This window comes from Lygodium microphyllum, chromosome 23 (assembly GCF_053477565.2).
Source record: "Lygodium microphyllum isolate KBCC chromosome 23, Lygodium_microphyllum_v1.1.10, whole genome shotgun sequence".
Taxonomy (NCBI): domain Eukaryota; kingdom Viridiplantae; phylum Streptophyta; class Polypodiopsida; order Schizaeales; family Lygodiaceae; genus Lygodium; species Lygodium microphyllum.
Window position 1 is genome coordinate 76,325,615 of NC_141157.1, and position 25,924 is coordinate 76,351,538.

The 25,924-nt window shown below is 38.9% G+C and overlaps 1 protein-coding gene across 3 annotated transcripts; it reads right to left on the minus strand.

The window, feature by feature from the left end:
- Positions 1–18,814: 18,814 nt before the first annotated feature.
- LOC148016355 (uncharacterized) lies at positions 18,815–21,211 on the minus strand. 3 transcript variants are annotated; one of them, XM_087663600.1, is made up of 4 exons: positions 20,291–21,163; positions 19,859–19,944; positions 19,012–19,133; positions 18,815–18,852 (listed from the first exon to the last, which is right to left on the minus strand). In XM_087663600.1, the coding sequence occupies exons 1-4, from the start codon at positions 20,472–20,474 to the stop codon at positions 18,837–18,839; spliced, it is 408 nt and encodes a 135-aa protein (XP_087519726.1). In that variant the 5' UTR covers positions 20,475–21,163; the 3' UTR covers positions 18,815–18,836. The 3 variants fall into 3 exon arrangements, 2 of the variants coding, with proteins under 2 accessions (XP_087519726.1, XP_087519727.1); XM_087663601.1 differs by lacking the exon at positions 19,859–19,944 and having other exon boundaries at positions 20,291–21,161; XR_015688016.1 differs by lacking the exon at positions 19,859–19,944 and having other exon boundaries at positions 18,815–19,127; positions 20,291–21,211.
- Positions 21,212–25,924: the final 4,713 nt, after the last annotated feature.

The following is a 25,924-nucleotide window of genomic DNA, read 5'->3' on the forward strand; positions in this document are numbered from 1 at the left end:
GAAATATATCTTCTTTATTTAGTAGAAATTTCTTATATAAGTGTTCACATGATGTCCATATGGAAAAATGGTACACTGGCCTTTGCTTATCCAAGATTTCTACCCCTAACTAGTACCAGGGCATCAAGAAATCCATCTTGAGTCGCGTAGTAGTTTGGGCAGTTCCTAGGAGCCTAAGAGTTTACTAGCTAGAGCCCCCTCACCATCCTCAACTACTCTTGCCCAAGGGTTTCCTATGGAGTGACCTCTCACCATTGGGGTTGGTCCAAAAACTCTCTAAGATGACAATCTGTTTTCTCCTTGGAAAGGGACTCGCAACTAGCCTTAGGGGAGGTCTAGTGTGCAACTAGCCTTAGGGGTTGGTCCAAAAACTCTCTAAGATGACAAGGACCCGCAACTAGCCTTAGGGGAGGTCTAGTGCACTTTCCTTTTTATCTTGATGTAGACTTAGAATGTTAGGATTTTTTATTCTTCAATCAATTTTCTAAGTGCATCAAGTCAAACTTGTATGTGTTGCTACAAGTACAAGAAAATTCTTTCAAGCAATATTCCTAACAAATAAAGAGGCAATCAAGCAAGATCTTAACTTAGAAGCAATCATTTCCATCTTATTTCTCTTCTAACTCTTGGTTTTTTCCTAATTTCCCTTTGGATTTGATTTTTCTAGATTTTCCCTCTTTAAACTTTGATTAACCTTCCTCTCTTAGGTCATTTCTTAGTTGTCATTGGTCTTTGTTTGCAATATTTCATTCATTATTCTTGTCAAGGATTGGTCATTTATCTCACTAAGAATCTATTGATTATTCTAATTTGTGAAAATTTATCAATTTTTTGGAATTTATAGTTGGATTTATCTCCCTTAAGAAGTACTCCTAATCGACAATTTTAATTATCATAATTATGTTAAATACCAATATAAAGCTATTTTTAAATGTTTATAAGTACTAAGAAAATATTTTTTATATTTAATAATTTCATAAGCACAAATAGAAATATTTTTTGTACAAATTTCACCATCCCTTACGTTCACATAATTTGTAAAAACTAAAATAATTATTATTAATGCAAATTCACTTACCCTAATGCTAACATAATTATAAATGAAAAATATTATTAATAATCTAAATTCTAAATTTTTTTAATATTTATATAATATATAAATATATAAATAATCTCTTGATATAATTTTTATCTTTCCAATGTTTTCCTTATTTATAAATAACCAAAAAAAAATATTAATGGAACCTTCATCTTTTCAATGTTTATGTAATTTATAAATACAAAGAGAAATTATTGTTAATGTAACTTCCATCTTTCCAACATTCATAATAAGCTCTTGCCTATAAGTAGTATAGGAGGCAAGCGCTCATGGAAAATTCATGTCAATCCTTGAAGGCACGCCAAATCGTAAGGATAAATCACAAGAACTCCCCTTAGGCCACAAAATCAATATAGACATACTAACCTAAGAGCTAGGTATTCACTTTTGTGGGTTTTATCTTATTATTTTCTAACAATTGTGAATGCTTCAATCAGATGTAAATTTATTCACCAATGTGTTTCATATTCCTTTTAGAAGCAACTAATCAATTACAAGTGAGTGCAAGTGCATTGTGCATAATTAGGCATTCTATTTTCCCATAATTAGTGTGATCTAATGCAATGCAAGTACTTTTGTGGTGATGGTGCTCAAGTAAGTTGCATACTTTTCAATCCAAATGTGGTATATGCAAACAAGTATTAAGCCACAATAAGTGCATCAAAATTCACAATCTATTTATGCCCTTTTGAGGCTTCGATCACTCATGAATGATTTTTGTGGGCTAATTAGGAAACTTCATGGTCTTCTCAAGGTTGGTGTTTCCTTAAATGCAGTCAAGTCTATAATGAGGCCTCATGTGGGACCTTGACAATTTTTGCTACTTAACACCTCAACTCAAGTTATTCTCTTAGAATGGTTCCAAGCAAGTACATGCATGATTCTCAAGTTGTCATTTGAGTTCACTCACACAATATGTGACGAACATCTAGCAATCTCTTTTAGGAGAGGCAAGTTTTCTCACAGTGAACCTTGCCAACTCAGAATTGGAAACCTATGGATACCTAGGTATGTAAACCTAACATTCAACTGCAAAGAATTTTAGTCAATCGGAAAGGATGTAACTATGAGTTTCGTGGTGCAATCCATGATGAATAGAGTGATGTGATCAGCTCAAGTGGACTCTTAGCTTGATTGAGTTGTTGGTGGTTCCTAGTTGAGTCACAATTCCTTCACTCTGTCCAAGGTCAACAAGCTACCCTATATGATCATGCTAGTGCCTAAGCCCCAAGAGTCCCATCAACAATCATAGTGGTGTTTCAAGATAGCACCCATGGATGTTGTCTAGTGATACACCTAGTAGATCCTCTCAAAGTTATGAGTGATGTACAGGGGATGCTATAGAATTTCCCAATTGCGAAAGGTAATGATGCGGCAAGGCTTTATGGAAGGTCAAGTTCTTGGAACCCATTTAGGACTTCAAGCATTGGCTTTGTAATTAGGTCTTTCCTACCACCCTCTTACTATGCTTGCCTAGCCCCAAGTTGAGTGTTATTGTATATCTGATGAGTAAAAGGTCTCTAAATCATGCCTCCAAGTTGATTCACCCTTTGATGACTCAATTTTTTCTATCTTGGAATCCTTCCTAGATGCTAATTGAAGCATGTGCCTCCCCCCACTAGGTTTCCTCAACATACACCAGGGTGTGATCACCATGTGTCAAGGACTTTTCAAGGCTTTGAAGCTCTCAAGTTTTTCTTTAATGCAATGCTTTGAGGGCATTACCTTACAAGTATGGTAGTCTTTTTTTGAGTGCTAATGCTTGTGGACCCAAGTACTTGGCTATTGGTGATTGAGAGGGAGGCAATGCATAAAGAGAATGCCCTCAAATCACTTCATAATGGTCTACCTTAGTGGGTCTAAAGCAAGTCTTGTTGTGATATACCTTGCTTACTTGGTGGTTAGGGGCTCTGTATTGAAATTGAGGCAAGGAGAAAAAACACTTCAAGTGTTCATTGGATAATGCTTTAATGATTCCTAACCAATGGTATGTGAGATCTCTTCATTTTTTGAAAATACAATCACTCAATACCCCTAGATTAGTTTGTGGTTCATGTCTCCAAAAATTAGTGTGGCTCACAAAAGTTGAGGCTCGTGAAATGTGTTGGTGATGGTTACCCATGATGAGGTCTCTTGCAGGTGGCCAATAGAGTGATTGCTTGGGCTTGACGCATCAAGTGGGATAGAGATCTATATGGTCAAGGGATGGGTGTGCCTTATGTCTTAGTGATCTGAGGGCTTGATTGTCCTTGGGTTGTGTCTACACATGATATGGATAGTGCCAACACGATTAGATCACAAGGATGAATATCTAGAACACTTGGCCAACTCGCATTGAGACATCAACCAAATTATTGAAGCCCTAAGACCAAAATTTATGGCCCTATTGGTTGAGTCAAAGTATGTATGGCCAAGACCTTCTACTTATGGCACAATATGGATGACATAGGTATCCGAGTTGGTGTGGGTTTTACGAGTTCTTTTTAGCCTGAGGCCAAGTTCAAGTGGCCAAATTCATGTTGCCAAAAGCTACATCCTTATGGACCAAGCAAGCATAGAGCTGGCCAAGCTTGTAGACATGGACCTTCACAACTGAGATAAAAGTGGGGTGGCTAAGTTGTAAATCACGTCTCAAGTCTCACATGGCTATTTGAGTTGGCAAAAGGGCCAAGGGCCAAGCCCAAAAGTTGAGTAGCTAAGGCAAGTGGCACAGGCCTCACGATCCAGTGTCAAGGGCCAAAAGCAAAGTGCCTAGACATAATGATCACAGCCTAAATACATCTCGGTTCAAGTAGCTATGGCCAAAGGTTATGCATTCAAGGCTCATACACTGAGTGCAAAATGGGGTCACCAAGTATGGTCACTTTAAGGCCCAAGTTGGTATAGCCTTCCAATCATGTGTTTTGGTTGTCTAAGGAAGGGTGGCCAAATGGTGACCCACTAATAAGTGGCTAAGGCATGGGTTTAGAGGGTTGGCTATTTGGCCCAATCGGCTGAAGTGATAGTGGAGGTGGGCCAAACATGATGGTGAGTGTCCAAGGTAGGTAGGGCATACTTAGACCACGTCCAAGTATGATATTCAAGGGCTGAGACTACACAACCAACCAAGCGGGTGGGCTAAGTGCCAAATTGGCTGAGATGTTAAGGCTGAGCTTGAGCTATCATATCCAAGTGTTTGCAAGGGGTGACTGAGGCAGAGATGTTGTGGCTAAGCTTTCAGGGTTGAGTAGCCATCTGAGGCCAAGGAACCATTGGTGGAGGCCCAGTGACTTGGCCATTTCAAGTCGAGTTCATGGAGTGGGCCAAGTGGTATGGCCACAATCAAGAGGTGGAGAAAGGTGACACTTGGCCAAGAAGAGTGATTAAATCCCTAATGTGGAGGTCCAAGATGGATGATGTAGGTAGAGTTGTCTTGATGATCATTCAACCAGTGTGATGGCTCCCATACATGTTCATTCATCAAGGATGGAGTAGAGGATGTCTTCATTGTTATAGCCAATTCATCCTTTCAACCCCTTCGCCTCCCCTCACGAGCTGTCATTCCAATTCTTCATCTCTTTTCTCCCTCTTTTTTCCTACTCTTTTAACTATACATAGACCACAAATCCACTCCCAAAAAGTAAGAAAAGCAAAGGGTACAAAAGTAAAAGCTCGCTCCATCTCCATATCTCCATTTGCTTCAAGCTCACTCTACAAAGAAGGAGGAGGAGGAGGAGGAGGAGGAGGAGGAGGAGGAGGAGGAGGAGGAGGAGGAGGAGGAGGAGGAGGAGGAGGAGGAGGAGGAGGAGGAGGAGGAGGAGGAGGAGGAGGAGGAGGAGGAGGAGGAAGAAGAAGAAGAAGAAGAAGAAGAAGAAGAAGAAGAGGCAAAGTGCTTCACACACCAATCCCTCACTCTCCCTCATTGATTCAATGGCTCAATCATGCATTTGTCAAATAAGGTGTTTCTTAACAATCTTCCATATTAGTATTATATAATGCTAATGAAATACCTAGCATATTCAACTAGTTTAGCATTCCATAATAAGAGTGAGTAAATTGTAAAAGGAATTAGTAGTAGCCAAGATTTTGACGTTCAAAATCAATTTCATATCTTATTTATGGTTAGTTTGTGTTATTGTTGGTGCTTCAATAACCAATTCCAATTCTTTATAGTCAAGACAATTCTTCTATGCATTTCTTAAACATGGCTTTTTCTTTTAAGTTCAAGGCTCTTAATATTCACCCTTCCTTTAAGTATTTTCCAAGCTTCTAATGCTCCTAGTGACACATTAAGATCCCACTTGAAGGCAAGCCAATAGCCTTTTATATCATGTGTTCCCCATTAAAAGCTATTAAGATTATCATGTTTTGTACACTCACTTATAGTTTTGTACTATAACATATCATTCCAAATTATAAAAAGGCTCTAATTACTTTATGATGAAGAGTATTTTCAACTTTAATATAAGGCCTTTGTATTAGCATTATTTATCCATTCATCATCTAATTTCTCCTTTGTTTCTAGCTAATATGGGCACATTGATATAGCTTAAAACTCTTCATATATCAGATGTTTGATTCTCTTCCTTCTTTGTTTCTTCTTAAGTCCTCCATTTCACCTTTATTTCCACAATATTAACTGCAAGGAGGAGTTTTGATTGTTCATGATGGCAAGCGCTCTAAAGTTTTAAGCCAATAGAGGGACATTCTTTGGGGTTTATTCCATAGAGATTCCAACCTCCGCCTACTTTCTACTTGCATAGCATCATTTGTTCCCAAACCAAACATGGCAATGTCCTCAACTCACCTAAGCCCCACAAAAATCTTCTCATCAACTACTCTTCTCAAACTTTAACTTAGAAAAAGGGAAAATGGATGCCACATACATCATTGTTGAGCTACCAAAACTTAGATTATTACTCGTTTACCATCCATACTAGCCTTTTGGGAGCCATTTTGGCAAATTTCTTGACAATTTATCAAATGTCTCATAATGATGCCAATGCCTAGAGGATAGCCCAAACACCTAAACAGAGTGATGCTCACATTAATGATCTTAAAGTGAAGATCTAGTGTAGAAAGGAAGTCATCCCAATGCAAATAGGTCAATTTTGCTTTATGGAATAGTGTTAGGATGTTGTGGAGTAGATGAAGAAAATAAAAGAGCCGATAGCATTGATGTAATCACAAAGAACTGAACAACATGGAGGAGCCATTTTAGATGAGACACAAGAGAAGATAAAGGAAGGGATATAAGAGAGAATAGATAGGTTGAAAACACATGCAAAAAGGAGCTAACACATTCCAAGAAAGTAAAAACAACTAGACAAAATATCAAAATGTCTACAATCGAAGCAAAATCAATTATTGGATAGTGAAAGAGCAAATACTAAGATAGTGAAAAGGTGAGTGTAGTAGGCAAAAAATGTAGATGATCAAGCTGCCCAACTATTGAAAACTATTGCCGGAGTGCTAGAGTTGATGCCTAGATGAACCAAATCAAAACACCAGCAAAATGCAAACTTTAGAGCATTCGATAATTACAATCAAACCTAAAACAACAATCAAAAACAACAACAAACACCAAAACCAAGACACTTAGGCTGTAATACCACGTCAGAGAACGGTTAGACAGAGTCAATAGAATTGTTGTAAACACAAAGAACTAAACAAGAGAGCAAGAACACATGAATTCAAAGAGAGTGAACTCAAAAAATTGAATCTGTATACCGAGCCTTAAAGAGTACATACAAAGGAACAAGCTATGGGCAACTAGTAGAGTGTTGCATTCTCTCTCTCTCTCTCTCTCTCTCTCTCTCTCTCTCTCTCTCTCTCTCTCTCTCTCTCTCTCTCTCTCTCTCTCTCTCTCTCTCTCTCTCTCTCTCTCTCTCTCTCTCTCTCCCCCCATTGGGAAGCAAAATGTTCATATGAATGTGCAATATGCAATGGAGAAGAGAGCCAATAAACAAGCTAAAGAAATACATAATAATGAGCAAGTTGTCTAGCATTGAATGCAACTACCTCAAAAAAGAAATGCCATGTAACTACAAGACCTATCACCCAAGATATGTACAATGCTAGCATTTGGAGCTTGAGACTTTGGGAAAGGCGTCATATATATAGCAAGGAAGAAGGACCTCAACGACTATTCTTTCACGCCCAAAATATATTGAAGTTTATCATCCACAAATATTTAGGTGACAAACTTGCTTACCTCAAGGAAGTGAGGCCTTTAGCAAACAACCCATAGATTTAAGCTCTAGACACTTCAATAAAAACTCAATAACCAATGTGAAGAACAGAGGGGCTTTGGAGTACCCTATCTCATTGACATTTTTTTAGTGAGAATTCTCCAACAAAGTACGAATTCATGGAGACAATAGCTATAACATTCACAAAGAGACTAGAGATCACATTGCAAAAGGAATGTGCAAAGCCCAATGTCATCATTATCTTTAGGATGAAAGCTCAAACAATCCCATCATGTGTCTATTCAAAATCCATGTTGACCAGTAGCCAACTTTGTTTCAGACATAATACATAATCCATGATTAGGGCAAGGTTCATCACTATGTTGTGAATCCTCCTTGCACAAAGCCACATTTGATAGTTATTTGTATTTTTGGTAACTAACAACTCAATATAGGACTAGAGCCTTGGCCAAGACTTAATAAATGGCATTAAGCATCATCATCGGCCAATAATGCAAGGAGGTGCTTCCATCGGCACTCTTTGGGATCAATTACACTATCCCTTGGTCTATAAAAAATGAGAGGCGGCACTTGTGCTACGAATGAAGTGTAGTGCCTCACACATAATGCACACATTAACCCACCTAGATGCCATAGGGGACATCTACCTTTTGGGACACATCACTATCTCTTAAATATGTTCCTACGTGAATGGCCTTGCACTGGTATCAATACTTGGGTGACGAGTCTGCACCAAGTACTCTCGTTGCCTCCTCATCTTTGGTGCCTCCATAAATGAGGACGAAGGTGCTTCCCCATCCAAGAGGCAATTCGCTTTAAAGATGCACCTTCTCAGTTTTTAGTACTCTCTATAAGACCGGATCTTTGTTGTTGGCTTGCAACTTGCTTTCCAAAATCTTTGGCCACCCTTGTTACACCCTCTATAGAGTACTCCCAACTCTTGAGGGGATCCCCCACTCCACTTGCTATTGCCTTCCATGCATGTGCAACCTCAACATCATCAAATCTAGGTTTGCCTAAGAAGAAACAGTTCAACTTGAAAGGATATGGGCCTCAATCAACCTCAGCATCAAATCTAGGTTTGCCTAAGAAGGAATAGTTAAACTTGAAAGGATATGGGCCTCAATCAACTTTCTTTGGTAATTACCAAGTTTCATGCTAAAACTAGGGGTGCATATTCTGAAGCATGAATATGTTGAGGACTCTAAGGCTTGGTACTGAGCCATCCAGCATCCTCTACTTGACACATAGAGCCTATCAAGGAAAGCACTTGACTATATCACTGAGGCATGCCTATTATGTTGGCTATAGGTTGCCTTGGCCTGACCTGTCAACTCTGTAACAATAGTTCGACCATCAAAACTTATTGTTTCTTTCCAACATTCTCACTTTTCCCAGAATCATTGGGGCTGAATCATGCAATCTATTAGGGACTTGTGTAGTCATGTTGCTAGCAAGAAGGGTATTCTCACTTCATATGGCATCTTTGAGGAGACCCCAAGAACATGCCCTTCCTACAAAAACATTTAGGGTGTAAATGGAGACTGCATCAACCTCAAGGCCATCCAACCTAGCTGCTTACAATTTCACTCGAGCTCCCCTCCCACAACACTGGAGCTGGAGGTCCACTTCAATTAGTGAGATGTTCCCTTACTTTCCCCTTGCACTCAGATCATTGAATACCTTGTAACTTGTAATCAGATTGCAAACATGTTCACCAAGCTTGATGTCTTGCATGTTGGGTGTAAAGTCCCTTCGTCTACGTGCTTCGTGTATAAAGTTATATGGGTGTGAACACACCCTTATTGTACCCTAACATGTAAATGCATTCTTTATTCTTTGTACACCATCACAATTTGGTACACCTATGTCTACATTCATTCTCTCTTGCTCTCAACGCTGTTTCTCGTGCTTTTGTCTTGCATTTTCATTGCACACTCTCCCCTTCAAACTGGTATCAAAGCTATGGCTAAGGAGTGCTCACTTCTCGAAGTCCATGTGGATCTCAGCTCCAGCTCATTCGTGCAAAGAAACATCAGGTCATTACCCTTGTTGATCATGCATACACTCAGCCTTGTCAGTCGTCGACAGTACCTAGGTCAGTCTGAGTGCAGGTAGCACCTTCCTAGGCAGTTGACAAGTCAGGCAACAGTGTTTCTATGTAGGTGATAAGTCATGCAAGACAAGCACAAGCAGGAAGAAGTGAGTGCAAGAAGTCACGCAAGTCACGCGCAAGAATATTTGGCACATGCAAATCGGGTGACAAGTCAACTTTTTTTTTATCACATTTTTAGGCAAATTCATCAAAATTGTTAATATTTTCCTGCAAAAGAAGGCCCTCTGCCCAACATTGATGGGGATTTGCACGTATAAGCAAAGTTCATAGATTTATATAGAGTTGTGCCTGAAATTTGGGGTTTTTCCCAAATTTGATGCTATTCATCCATAACAATGACATTTGATCCAGAAATTGCAAACATTGTGCACATTGGCTTTGGAAAATTTTGGGGCTTTTCATGTATCAGTCAAATTTTGCACAGTTGAGCCAAATTTACCAACATTGGTGCACATTTGAACTTGAGAAATTTAGGGCTTTTGCAAAAGTTTGTGAAATTTTGCTATATTTTCTTCTTATATGCTCTCATGAATATGTATTAATGCAATTCAGGCAGATTGGTCAAAATTTTGGGGCTTTTGCTGAAATTTGTGGATTTTGACAAAATTGATGTGTGAAATGCACTTTGGGGACATTGCTGAAGCAACCTTGGTATTGTAAGTAGTGTAATTTGAGTTTTTATCTCCCACTTGTGAGATTTTGGAGAAATTGCACAGAATTTTTGGTGTTTTTTGTGTATCAAAAGTTGATTTGGGCACATATATGTATGTAGTATACATGTTAGGCAGCTCCTATTGAGTTAATGTATTGTTGAATATTCATGGTGTAGCAATCTTAGAGACCATTTGCAAATCTGGGATTGTTGTAGATGACTTAGCAATAATGTATGCATGTAATTGTTGAAATTTTAGTTATATTGCTAAAAGTCATCCTCTCTACTGTTGTAACATGTATTTGGGCACTGTCAGTAATACAGTGATACTATATCTTGCTCTTATTTCCTAAAGTTTAGGGCTAAAATTAGCTTAATATTCTTTTTTTTTTTGCATAAAGTACAACATTGATTTTTGGTGCATTAATGACAAATGGCTACTAATGGTTCTAGCAATAGTGACACTACATCCCTCCTTGAAATCAAGAGGTTTGATATGTGGAAGGATAGGTTGCAAGGCATTTTGTTTCTCAAGGAATGTGATTATGCTCTCTTGGAAACTAAGCTTGCAACTATGGTAGATGAGGATTGGGCTAGACTCAACAAGAAGGCCATTGCATACATTAAAATGTGATGATGTACTTACAAACATTAAGCATCTTGATACAACTTATGTTGTATGGAAAAAGGTAATGGATACTTATGAAAATATAACTCCAGTGAATCAAGTGCATCTCATGCGCAAGCTTGTAAACATAGAGTTGGATGGGTCTAAGCCAACATTTGAGTGCTTTCATAGGGAATTTGAGTCAATTGTAGGACTTTGGTTTGCAATCATTGAAGGCTATTTTCTTGTTGATGACTTTGCCTGATAGAAAGCTGGAAGGCTTTGGTTATTTCACTTAGTAACAACATTGCTTTAACCTTTGATACTAGTATTAGGGGCTCTATCCTCAATGAGGAGATCAAAAGAAAGTCCAATGGAGAAAGCAGTGGTTTTTCCTATCATCTTAGAAATGATCATATCCAGAATAAAGATCACCGATTGAATAGATAACACGTCCAACAAAAGCTTTCGCAAACTCATCCACAATAGGTCCTGCACCAACATTTTGAATAGTGACCTTGTTTAATGGTTGTAGGTCTTGTATGAATCTAAGTGTCCCATTCTTCTTAAGAACTGTGAACCATATGTTGGAATATAAAGCTGAAGATGCTCTAAAATTCCCATCCTGATCCACTCATTCAAAAGCTCTACCAATTTGGCAAGTGAGCCCTTGGTACAAGAATAGGTCGTAGATTCCAAAGAAGAGGGGTGATGTAGCAAATAAAGGCAAAAGTAGGAGTAAAAGCAAGGGAAAACAACAAGATGTTACTTGATATCAGTGTGGGCATGAAGGGCATAAAAAGCCCGATTGTCGATACTATAAGAAAGAGCAAGAAATAAAGAAACAGTAGGGAAAGAAAAAGAAGGATGACAACTCTTCCTCAAAAGAAGTTGCAAAGGCAAATGTTGCATCTAGTGTGGTCATTGAAGAGCTCCCTTAACACTAGAGAGATACTTGTTGCAGCCTCATGCAATGATGTAGATATTATGGCAGTAACAGAGGTGATATACACATCGCCAAAAAGGAGTTAATTGATGCCTTACTTTTAGCTTATGATGGGCTATCCCCATCATGGATAGTGGTGGACAGCATTGCCTCCTTCCATGTTACTCACTATTTGGAGTCATTTTTTGAATACATTGTAGGTTGCCTAGGCAAGGTTTACTTGGGCAACAACTATGCATGTGAGATAGAGGGCATAGGTACCATTCACTTGGTCCCTGAAAATGGCCAATAGCTAATTTTACATGATGTCATTGGCATAAAGAAAAGTCTACTATTAGTTGGGCAGCTTGATGCAAGAGGGTATTTTACTACCTTTGGTGGTGGATCTTGGAAGGTCCACACGGGCTCTATGTTGATTGTTAAAGGTAGCAAAAGGGAGACTTTGTATTATTTGCATTGTAAAGCATTACCTAGTAAGTTCTTAGATGTGGATGAAGTTCATTCACAGATGGAACTTTGGCACAAAAGACTTGGCCATATGAGTCAAAAAGGCCTTCAGGTTCTCTCCTCTTTAGGGAGATTTGATGTAAAATGCTCTAGTCTCGAATTTTGTAATGATTGCATATATGGAAAACATGTGAAGTCTCTTTATTACTCTAGTGTTGTTAAGAAGTCCAATGCTCTTGATTTAGTACACTCTGATGTGTGCACTATGCCTATTAATTCATATGGGGATGCACGGTACTTTCACTTTTATTGATGATTTCAATAGAAAGTCGTCGATGTATGTGTTAAAGAGCAAAAAGGAAGTGTTGGATGTTTTTAAAAGGTTTCATGCTTTTGTTACCACACAGAAAGGGCTTAAGTTAAAAGCTATAAGAACAGATAATGGGGGCTAGTATGTTTCTAACGAGTTCAAAATGTTTGTGAGATGAATGGCATTAAGAGGCAGTTAACAGCCCCATTATAATCTAGCATCAAATAGCGTGGCTGAAATATATAATCACACTTTGTGAGAGAGTTAGATGCATGCTATGCACAGCTAATCTCCTATAGTAGTTTTAGGGGGAGTCTTAAAATTGAAATTCATGTATGCGATCACTCTCCAAATGTGCATTTGAAAATGGCATTCCCAAAGAGGGTTGGTCTGGCAAACATGCTTCATATGACCATTTGTGCATCTTTGGTTGTGATGTCTTTGTGCATGTACTTGTAGATCAGAGAACCAAACTAGACATGGAATCCATCAAGGGCATCTTCATGGGATATGGAGATGAGAAAGAGATGTGTTATAGAGTTTGGCTTCCTCAAGGCAAGAAGATAGTACGCAACTGAGACGTAGTATTTAATGAGTCAAAATTGCTAAAATATGCTACACAAGGTGACCTTGACAAAAAGAATGCCGAATTTCAACATGAACAACTGAAGATTCTATTCATTTTTTATGTTGAAAATGAGCAACAACTCATTATGCTACAACCAGAAGATAATAGATAGCAAATAGATACACATGATGGAATAGGATAGCAAGAAGAACATGTTGAAGACAAGTTACAACAGCAAGGAAATGCTAAAAATCAGCCACGTGGTGATGGTGTGCAAATGCCTGAGGATGTAGGCCCATTTCCTGACAATACAGATCATTGGGTAAGGTCGACATGTGTTAAAAGGAAACCATAGAGGTTTCAGCCATCTTTGGATTGTATTTTGTTGACTGATGAGTATAAGCCTCTAATATGTAGAGAGGCACAGTCATGTGAAAACAAGAGAAAGTGGGAGCTTGCCATGTAGGAAGAGATAAAGTCTTTGTATGCAAATAACACATGGGAGCTTGTACCTTTGCCCAAGGATAGAAAAGCTATTCCTAATAAATGGGTTTACAAGGTGAAATGTATTGATGGGAAGCCCAAGTACAAGGCACAATTGGTTGCTAAGGGCTATACACAGAAGGAAGGCAAAGAATTCTAAGAGGTCTTTTCACCAATGGTAAAGATGACTATGTTCCATGTTTTGTTTACTCTCACTGCATCCTTGGATTTAGAGTTGGATTAGATGAATGTGAAGACTACTTTTCTTCATGGTGACCTAGATAAAGAGCTGTACATGAAATAGCCATAAGGTTTTGCTATTCCAGGAAAAGAGCATTTGGTTTGTAAGTTGAAATCCATCGTATATGGGTTGAAACAAGCCCCTAGACAGTGGTACAAAAATTTTGATATCTTCATACTCAGCCATGGATTTAAACACAATCATGCAGATCACTGCTTGTACACTAAAAATGCTAATGATAATGGAAATCTTATTGTGTTAGTCTTGTATGTGGATGACATGCTGATTGCAAGAAAGCATAAGAGTACTTTGAATGCTCTTAAAAGGCAGTTGGGTTCACCCTTCTCAATGAAAGATTTGGAAGCAACTAGAACACATTTTGGGCATGCACCTTAAAAGAGATAAAGGTTGACACTTGTTGTTTCTCTCTCAAGACAAATACATTAGCAAAATACTTGACAATATGGCTGATGCTAAGCCTCTTGGTGTGCCTTTAACACCACATACAAAGCTTAGCAAAGTTGATTGCCCAAAGGATGATGCAGTTGCTAGTGCTATGAAAGGTATACCTTATGCATCAACTTGTGGATCTTTGATATATGCTATGGTTGCATTGCTCATGCAGTGGAGTTGTTAGTAGATTCATGTCTAACCCTAGCAAGCCACATTGGGAAGCAGTGAAATGTATCTTCAGATATTTAAAAGGTACACAAGAGAAGTGTATATAAAGGGTATACTAGAGTTGCAGGGATTTTGTGATTCGGACATGGCAAGAGATCTTGACACTAGGAAATCTAACCAATGGGTATGTCTTTACTTTGCCTGGTGAGACTATCTCTTGGTATTCAAGTTTGCAAAAAAAGACACTAAGTACTACAAAGGGTGAATATATTTCAATCCACAAAAGCTTCTAAGGAAGCTATTTGGCTTGGCTGTCTGATCAAGGATTTTGGTCTTTCTTGAGATACTCCAATTCTTGGTTGTGATAGATCTGGCTGAAAATGCCATGTTTCATATACGTACCAAACACATAGATGTTCGGTATCACTTTATTTGACAGGTCTTGGATGATGGCCTTGTCTCACTGACTAAGTTCAAAACCCAAGATAACCTTGTAGATGTTCTCACTAAGAGCCTTGCAAAGGCTCTCAAAGGCTCAGCAAGAGCATTGCATCCAATTAGTGGGAGTTGGTTAGCTTAAAGGTACCACTTTGGGCCTTTAAGTGGGAGGTTGTTGGGTGTAAAATCCCTTCGTCTTCGTGCTCTGTGTATAAAGTTATACGGGTATGAACACGCCCTTATTGTACCTTAACATATAATTACATTCACCCTTATTGTACCCTAACAAATAAATACATTCTTTATTTTGTGTACCATCACAATCTGGTACACCTATCTTTGCATTCACTCTCTTACTCTCACAACATTGCTACTCGTGCTTCTCTCACACTCTCATTACGCAGTCTCCCCTTCATTGCAAGGTAATGACATCTGGCTTGCGGTTTGTGATAAGCTCACAATAGATGACTTTGCTTCTACTAGAGCACATGCACGCAACATTCCAAGAGACAATCTTCACTTTTCTTAGTAGCACACCCATTTAGAATGCTCAAATTCCTCATAACTATCATCACCCGAAACCACAAATAAGTCCTCTCTCCACAAATGGCGTGTAAGCAAGTTTTTGGAGAGAATTTTTGCATGTTGTTAGCTTGTGGGCTCTCACTAAACTTTGTTAGCTTGTGGACTCTCACTAAACTTTGTTAGCTTGTGGGCTCTCACTAACCTTACTTTCTTTGTATGTAGGATTAGGGCATTTAACGTTCTTTCCCCATGGGACAAGGATTTTTTCCTCTGCTCCAGATTGCCTTGCAGGCTGGATATTTCCCACTGTGTTTGGCGGCATAATCAGAATTAGGTAGTCGATTGGACTGCCTACTACCAGTTGCCCAGCCTTGTAAGGCACCTGTAGGGCTTCCTGCAGGTCCTTAGCCTCACTTTTGCCCTATTCAACCTTACGCTTTTTGGGACAGTCCTGTGCAAAATACCCAGTACATTTGCACAGCGTAACTGCTATCGAGGAACCTCAGGAGGTGAGATCCTGTGATCCAATATAATGCAAGGCTCAAGCTCTTCCTTTACATGCATGAGCCCCATCCATTTCTTGGAGCATAAAGACCAAGGAATTGCGTGGACCTTGCAATGCCAATCAGGAAGACCAAGGATGGATACTGAGACAGAACATTCATTTCTAAGCATCTCCTCCAGAATGAAGTGTGCTGCCCCTGGCAACATGTATACCAAGTCGCCTTTGAAGCCAATAACACAGTAGCATGAGCTCCCTTTCCACTACAGATCCAAGCAAGGCAAAGATAAAACCCCTTCTTCTGGAGTGGAATTGAACAAGGGAGGGGCTTCGGATTGAAAGGGTTTCACAAACCGCATTTGAAACTCTCTTTCAGCAAGCACCTTTGCCATTAAGTGCAACAGAATACCACTAGTAGCATAGCAGGAAAACCTCTGTGGACACTGGCAGTGTGTACCACCCTTCTTAGAGAAGCTTCCTCTTTCCATCAGAGGGGCTTTGAGGTCTTCCCTGAGTGGTTCCCCTCTACATTTCTTACATGTTGACCTCGCCGCTCCACACCGTTTCCATCATGTCCTACATTTTCTGGAGCCTGGGTGTGGCGTTGCATTGCTCCTCCACTGCCTTAGGGAGAGCCTCAAGAGGGCGTTTATCCACCTGAGCTCCCCACTCATACACACATTTAGTAGGGAAGTCATAATAAAGACTCAACTACACACACGTCACCACTTCACCACATCACCTCCTCTCAACTCTCACCGTGTTGATTGCTAGCACCCTTGCCATGGAGTACAAATCACCAAATTACTTTCCAAACTTCTCACCATTTCTTCTTTCAAATATATCTACAAGTATACAATTTATCAAAAAATTCAAAAGGAATCAAAACCTCCAAGATAATGTTGCAAGCAAGGCTACCTACATTCAAACCACATACAATATGTTGAATGCATCATAACATATCTATTCCTACACCCCCTCCTATGCTCTTTTTCTTCTACCTCCCTTCTGGATAGTGATGGATATTGTTAGAGATTAACCCCATTCCTAATTATTCCTAGAGACTCCTCGTCCAGCAACACTTCTTTGAGAATGGGCACTAGCCATATTTGATTTTTCGATGGAGTGACTCCAGCCATACGGTGGTGGTATTTACTGTGCAATAGCATGGCAACATCACTTTCATTTTGATCACTTTCTAGTAGCTAAGGAGCTAAATTCTACTACTAGCTATAGCCCAAATAAGAGGTATAATGGATGGAGGCCAAGCTAAAGAATTATATACCTAGGATCACAGACCACATGTAAGAATAAATGACGAGTAATCCATGCTGATCACCAATTATAGATTTTCTCTTTTGAAAATATAGGTATTTGTTTTTGTTTATGATACTTTTGGCAAAAGAGACCTATGATCTCTTTGATACTTTTCACAAAGAGCCCCTCTACATGACATCGTGGAAACTTTGCAAAAGCGTGTTATACAGAGTCAAATAGGTCAATGACATTGTTGGGCACATTTTGAAAAGGATTGTAGGAAAAAAGCAAGGTCCCAAATTTCACAGTAAGATCTCCTAGAAGCCTAGGATGACTCATTTTGATTATTTAACATGTTTAATCATGACACATGTTTCAACTGTTTTGATTATTAAACGTGTAAAAACACATGTTTAATAATCAAAACAGTTGAAACCAGAACAAGAGAAGCCACCAGGTTATGCTATTTGATGCACATCTAGAAACCAAATAAAAGAAAAGTTCCAACAGTCCAATAACATGGTTTGATTTTATTTATCAATGCATATCAAGGAAAAACAATGTCAAAAAAACACAGAGTACAGATTCATTAATAAGCGCAACACTCCGGTACATGACTAGGAAATTTATTTAACTTAATGTTTTCACAAGGATATTTTTCAAGTGAAGCAAAGCTACCAGTGGTAGCATGGCATCTTTTGCTCCACTTGCAATCAATCATTGCTTGTGAAATGATTGAGCCAATACACAACTTCACAGTCATGGAATATACACAAGGACAACTAGATATATTTAATCATGGGTTCCCTAGAGTGGTGTATCAAAATACATTGATGTGAGAATCAAAGGCACAACACCTGTAGTGGTCAAAAGTAATTATCAAATATTTTGAACGGGGAGAACAAAACCACCACCTAGTGAAATTTGGCAAATGGAAAACACCATCTAACAATGAGATTGTTCAAAGGCAAAACCAGTTGATCACCACCTGACCATATGAATAAACTACTAGTCCACATCCCTCGAATCAAACCACCCCTCAATCTCATCGACTCGCCGACCAATATCTTGATGCAAACCTATAACATCGAGCCATACACCTTCAAGAACCCCTAATAGAATCAGGAAAACCCCCAACTTTATTGGCAACCATCCACCCACCTGTCACTATCTTGATGCAGTCCCATTACATTGAACCCAAAGTTTTTGGCATCAACAGCTTGGTAATTTCATCATTGTGTTTACCTTGGTCACCAAAAAGGGCGGATCCAACATTCAAGTTGCCATCAAGGACAATGTTCTCCACCTATCTAATCATTCTAGCCCACAATAGAAAAAGAGGTGAGAAACCGATTCCTCCTCTCTCCCATAGAAAAGGAAAAAGGAGGGAGACATACAAAACCTGAGAGCTTATCTTTAGTTGGTAGGCACATGGTAACAACTACTCATAGCATGATTTTGTTAATGCTGCACAAGCAACACTTGCACTTAGGACTCGGTTTGAATTCTTGCATTATTTTCAGCCACAGCAGTCCAGAGCATGCAGCCCATTCCAGGGTGATTGTACAGTGAGATAAAGTGATCATCTGCTGCATTTTAAGAAAATTCATTCTCCACCAAATCAAGGATAGCCATCTCCAAGCATACTTCTTTTAACAGGGGCAGTAAGTGACACCCACTAACACAGTTTTCTCCTCTGTAGTCTTTCGGCAATTTGCCTTTATGATTCTTTTCCTTCGAAAGAATCAATTAGAATGAAGTTTGAAATGCCAGTAAGCAGATTAACACTGATATAAAAGTTCTGGCAGCGATGGAAGAAGAAGGTGTCCATTATCATTGGCATATAGCACTGTACACATATGCAATATTGGTCAATAACCAACATAGCCAGAATCACATTGAGCACAGCAAGCCAGTCTTGCCATTCACTTCTACACTGAAATGGAGTGTACAAAGGAAGCTGAACAACCACAGTACACAAACAGCCCCATTCAATGCCATTCATTACCATACTACAAGCTGTTGCAAGATAAATATGTTGGTAAGCGAGAATGACCAACACCAGCCCCATTCAATGCCAGCCTTATTGTTAACAGTTGGCCTGCCCACATATGCAATTTGCACCTGCTCCTGTGCCACATGCCCACAAACTTCAAACTGGCAATGTTATCTCTGATTTAATTGATAAATTTATCTCCAGCCATTAATTAAGGTAGCTATTTGCATACATTGATTTCTTCTATGTACAAGTCTACAAGACATGATCCCAAACCTGCTATACTGTGCCACAACAGAGGTAGACCATATGATGCATTGCTACAGTATGAATCATACTATGTATTATATCTATTTGACTAAAACAAGGTTACTAGACTATCCCATGCTCCAAGATAGTGCTGTAACTGTGGCACAACAGCAAGAGGCTCAAAGATGGAGATGAGTTGCACTTGTTCAATATAATGTCTGAAACAATTATATTAAAGCTTTGATTGCAGCTCAAAAAGAATGGAATTAAACATCAAATATGAGTGTACATTAATAGACTTCAAGCGACATGTAAGTTCCTACAGCAGAGACTGAAAAAAACAATTTAACGATGTTGCCTTTCATTATAATCAAAGCTATACCAGACAGCCTACCCTGAGACCAGCAGACTAGCTTTGGGAGTGCAAGCGAACATTTACTACAAAGCTTATAGATTGAATAACACATTAGATCATACAGCAAGATTACTCATGCCCTACATCAGAAACATACATTTTGCAACTTTACTCAGTCAAAATATCTAGAGTGTACAGGCAATAAACCGAAATCAAAGGTCATATCTCAAGGCATGTACAGGTTGAGTAACAAGCCTGTTTGAATGACATACTCGAGCCACTTTCCAACGTCATTTCACAACCCATGAACCCTTGACTCGTGTGAAGAAAGAGAGCCTTTGCTATAGAGACATCAACAACATAATCACAATCAACATCAACAACCAAGTCACAATCAACACGTGGTCTACAATGTGAAATGAATGGATAAGAAGCTTAGTGTCTGATGACTACAAAACTTGAACATGAAAAGCGTGAACAGGCATACAAGGTGTCCTTACAAGAAGGCAGTATAATGACCAATAGCACAATGGGTAGTTACAAAACTCATGGAATCTCAAATGTCTGATGCACAAATTTTATTCCAAATATCGGTCTCCTTCCATTTACAAGGAGGTTTGAATCCCAAAACCTGTCATCTGATGATAGACAGTATTGCCGCTATGTAACTAGTTTGCATTCACTTACCGACATTAACCACCAGGCAGGTAATGTCCTGTGTCCCATGAGGAAGAAGCCAGTAGTACTGCACCCACAGGAATAACTCGGCTTGATGGCTATGGTCTAAGCTATGGTGGGACCAAAGGTTGACAAAACTTGTGCAGCATTTCATTTCTTCGCCACGCTGCTGCTCGGCTGATGATTCAATCATGTAGCAAATTTAGTAGCTCCAGACAGATCTGCGGTCCTGAGGATCCTTCGTGCGAATAAAAATGGGCATGACTATTATTGACGATGTGCGAGGGCACAGAACCGGCCTCCCCTGTGTATCAAGATCACCTCATCAACATCATAACATCATCTTTGGGTTAGTACCTGGAATTGAAGACGAGCATCATGATGGGGCTGGAGAGGCAGTATTCATGCTGGGAATCGCCAGCGAGGGCTGCCACAAGGACGAAGAGGCAGTAGCGGAGGAGCTGGCCGACGAGGAGGCAGCACATGAAGTCAAAGGCCATGGCACGGTATGCAAAGCCGCTCGTGTGTGTGTGTGTGGGGGGGCGGGGGGCGGGCGGGCGGGCGTGCGTGTGTGTGTTTATGACTGTATCTCTGTGATATGATAGGGCTCCTGGACCTGTGTACGGCAATATATGAGGTCTTGACAGTTGAGAGAGAGGGGTAGAGAGACAGACCCACACTTTGTTTGTGAAGATGGCCTCTTGGGTTTGTTGTCTTTGATGTTGATGTTGATGTTGATGTTGATGTTGGTGTTGTCGCTCGTTGCAGGCTTTCCTCTCCCGTTGTCGCCCATAGCCTCGCCCTATCTATCTATCAGCACAGGATAAGATCAGACTCTCCCTTCCAAATCAGTCCCTCTCTTCACCAAATCTTATATATCCCAGCTAGGCATCCCAGCTAGGCCAGATAAACTGCCAGAAATGGCATCGCTTTCACCAAAAATGGAAAAAAAAAAAAAAGGAAACTTTACTAAGAGACCAAACACCTGCAACCACGCCTGCAAATTTAGGTTGGTCACACACAGCCATTGCCACCTAATCTGCGCTAAGTTGGTATGCATAGGAAAAGTGTCCCGTCTATCTTCCGTCTGCAATCGTTTACACACTGGCCACCACCTGTGCACTGGACACTTCCTGAATTATCTCCAAATCACATGTGAATGAAGGGATGCTATGAATGGTAATTGTTATTGACATAATAATTATTATTTGAATACCTAAGTAAACACAATTATTGATGCTAGATAACACAAGTTCATGTTATTGACAGGTAAAAGGGGACACAATTCATAAAACTAACATATATTACTGACATACTAATCCATGTTAATCATTATTGGCACTTACAATTATTATTGCAATTCACGATTTACATAATCATTGGCTATAAGTATCACAAATTGATATTACAAAACCAAAAAAAAGTGACTAATAAAACTAACACAAATTAGTAATGAAAAAGAGAGCAACGGAGTTGAACCCCTTCACCATGCTATTGAGGCATGGCTGTACCCAACCCTTTGCAAAAAGGTGGAAAGAGGGAAAATTTATTAGCACACCACCCCTCTTTCCACCTTTCCCCTTGCAATGTAGATGCTACAAAGGTTTACTCACCGTTATCTTCGTCATCAATCTCCTCCGCAAAGTCAAAATCACCAAAGACTATTCTCACATTTGCATTCTCCCTCTCTCGAAACATGGCTCGAGCAATGTTGTCTCTTCGAGATGCTCCCCCAAGATGGTTTGCCCTTGGTGTTAGCTCCATTGATTGAGCTCTTTAAATTGCTTGCATGGTACCTATGTTTGTTAGCGTAGCAACCTCTGCTAATCCATTCCTCAAACTATTTTGATGGTCCATGTCTTGACGAGGTGTATTACTTTCTCTCTCAAGTTCCACTATCACTTCACGTATCCATGCATCATCAAAACTATCTCCATACACAATGCATATATTATGTAGAGCAAGGCATGTTGCTAACATGTCACATCTCTTCATTAACAATATACGAAATCGTGCTTTTAAGGATGCCAAATGCTCTTTCAACTAGCATACGAGTACTTGATTGTATGTAATTCTAAGAATAATGTTTCGAAGATAGTCCATCCTTACTACCCTTGAAAGGACGAAGCATCCAAAAGCATGCAGGAATAGCATAATTGCATAGTAGATAGTATTGTCCCAAAGCTTTGTTTGTGCATCGTTTTCCTAGATCTGAACGTTGAAAAACATTCCAATCATGCATAGAATCTGCCTAGTCACCAACGTCATAGTCCCAAACAACACAATTGGTTGCCACACTGATATGTAGAATAATTGAGTGGAAGCCCTTCCTATTAAAATAATCTTCGTGGTTTTCTCTTGGGGCAATACCAAGGTACATGACTACCATCTACTGCACCAACAACATACGATATACCTCGAAGAGCTTGAAATGCATTTGTATATTTTTGCATTTGTTGTGATGTTGGCCACTTTATGTACATACCATGCAATCCAATTGCAGCCAGTGCATCGCAAAAGTCTAGAACATCCAACTGTGTAAACAAAGTTGAGACTCCATGCAAATCAGGCTCTGATGAAGTTTGTTGTGGACGTTGCTTGTTGGCATTTTTGGAATGTGGCACTTGATACTTGGATTTGAACCACATCAACCTCATCACATGTTCTAGATTGCATCATAGGAGCTTATTGCTTGCAGTTCTTGTTGTGGTGGTTTCGAGGGGCCATGTTGAGGACTATGTGGAATTGGACGATGATTTATATTATTATGTATTATTGTGGGTCCCTCTATACCTAACTATCTTGGTTGTTGGAATGATGTGAATTGAGGAGGACAAGGATTGATCAAAGAAGGGCAATTTGGAAACACATTTATAGGAATACCGCCACCCACACTATGGCTTGGAATGTGGCTTAAAACACCCACACTTTGGCTCGAAAAGTACATAAAGTCATTACTGCATATTGCATCCTAGCTCGTTTGAGACACGAACTGTTGAAACTCCTCCATGGGAGCACTTTCTTGTGAATCCATCAAGCTCCACCTTACGCATGAAAATTGATCCATTATTTACAATATGTGGATGGACTGAGAGGTTTATTGTTCTTTACATAATTGATCCATTATTCTTCTTTGCGTAACTTTATGAGACAATCCATATACAAGATCATTGTATGCATAACTTTATGAGACGAATTCAAATCATGCATAACCAATTTGGAACAATTCAATCTATAGATCCAACACTACTAACATTGATTGTAATGTCTACATGAATAAACATGCTCAACCTAAAACAATTTTATGCATAACTTTATGAGATCATTGTATACAAGATCATTGTATGCATAGCTTTATGAGACAATTTGTGTATGCATAATTGCCGAATGCATAACTTTATGAGACAATATCAATATATGCATAATAAGTGTACGTATAGCTTTACCGGACAATTTGTACACATAATCATTATAGAATTAGGGCCATTACAAACCCAAACGTGGCCACCCAAGTCCACCAACATGGGCCAACAGGAAGGGGCCAATATGAAAAAAGGTCTTAGTATATACATATTCAAATCAGGTATCATAATCGACACGTTATCAGCTTATACAAAATCATGTATGATAATCTATACATAATCAGTTTATACATAATCAATGTACATATTCAAATCATGTATGACAATCTATACATGATCAGTGTATGCATAACTTTATGAGACAATATCAATATATGCATAACAAGTGTACAGATAGCTTTATGAGACAATATGTATACATAATCATTGTATAATTAGTGTAAACATATTCAAATTAGGTATCATAATCTACACATTATCAACTTATACGAAATCATGTATGACAATCTATACATAATAAGTGTATACATAATCGGTGTATGCACATTCAAATAATGCAAGATTAGTCTAGACACAATCAAATGAAGCATAACCCGTTTGTACATAATCAATATATGCATGATGAATTTGACAACATTTAATTTATAGATTGGATCTTAATCAATTCATTAATGGATTGGTCATGTAATCCATTGACCTCAATGCAAGAGAAAAAATAGGGGACAATACGTCTAGATTGGTTATTACTTGAAAAGTAAATATGTATAATCAATATATGCATGATGAATTTGACAACATTCAATTTATAGATTAAGCCTTAATCAATTCATTAATGGATCTATCATGCAATCCATTGACCCGAATGCAAGAGAAAAAATGGGGGACAATACGTTTAGATTGGTTAATACTTGAAAAGTAGATATGTATGGATCGGCCATGCAATCCAACAACCCCAATGCAAGAGAGACGGCCTACTACACAGAGGGAACTATGGAGAGGACACAACCTAAACATACTATTTTAAAACATTTGTAATACTATCCAATTTAGTCCATGATGGTGGTAGCAATTAAATTTCAGTCACCATGAATTTCTAACTGAACTTTGAGCTATGAAAAATTAAAAACATATTCATCAAATGAAGGGAAATCAAAGAGCAATCTACCTAATGTCAAAGCAATGTGGCTCTTTCAATACCAATCGAATAGACTTCTACCAAAGGAAGCACCACTACAAGGTAATCTAGATTCTTAAATAAGCAAGCAAAATCTTGTCTTAAGTCGTATTACATCCATTACATGTCCTAAATTCAACAAATAGCAGAAGTATATTGTCCAATTCAGTCCATGATGGCGGTGACAATTAAATTTCAATCACCATGAATTTCGAACTAAACTTTGAGCTATGAAAAATTAAAAACATAATCATCAAAAGAGCAATCTACCTAGTGTCAAAGCAGGGTAGCTCTTTCAATACGGATCAAATAGACTTCTAGCAAAGGCAGCATCACTACAAGGCAATCTAGATTATAAAATAAGTAGATAAAATCTAGTCTTAAGTCTTATTACATCCATCACATGTCCTAATTTCAACAAATAGCAATAGTATATTGACCAACTCAGTCCATGATGGTGGTAGCAATTTAGTGAATATTTACATGTCCATGATGCTAGTAGCAATGAGTCCATGATAATGGTAGCAATTCAGTGAATATTTACATGTCCAATTTAGTCCATGATGGTGGTAGCAATCTAGAATCAAATATTTACATGTCCTAAATTTAATGAATAACAGAAGTGTAATTCATGTATTCTCACTATTATATGCATTACAAAATGGTGTCCTATTTTTTTCCTAAAATGGATGCCTTAGATGAATATTTGCATCACTTGATATGGATGCCTTAGATGTTTTCCTCAGAGGGATTCAGAACATTGATGCATGAGAGAGAGAGAGAGAGAGAGAGAGAGAGAGAGAGAGAGAGAGAGAGAGAGAGAGAGAGAGAGAGAGAGAGAGAGAGAGAGAGAGAGAGCATACATGTGATATATGAGATCACAGCCTACAACCATCTATGATAAATGAGACCACAACCTACAAGCATCTGCAAATAGAAAAAATGAAGCCATACATTAGCATGCAAATAAATCACAAGCATGGATGGACTACATAGGCAACGTGTAAATGAATCGCAGGTATGACTTCCCACCTGAGAGAGATGAACACATGTATGGCGACCCTAAACCACATTTATACATCAATAGAGATGAACAACAACTTCCAG

Bases quoted from the DNA above. Each gene is read 5' to 3' on its own strand.
- LOC148016355 (XM_087663600.1), bottom strand. From the start codon at position 20,474: ATGATTGAATCATCAGCCGAGCAGCAGCGTGGCGAAGAAATGAAATGC. The intron at 19,945-20,290 runs GTAAGTGAATGC...ATGTCTCTATAG, and splicing joins CTGCCTGGTGGTTAATGTCG to CAAAGGCTCTCTTTCTTCAC. The intron at 19,134-19,858 runs GCTTGTTACTCA...CATGTGGCACAG, and splicing joins CGAGTATGTCATTCAAACAG to GAGCAGGTGCAAATTGCATA.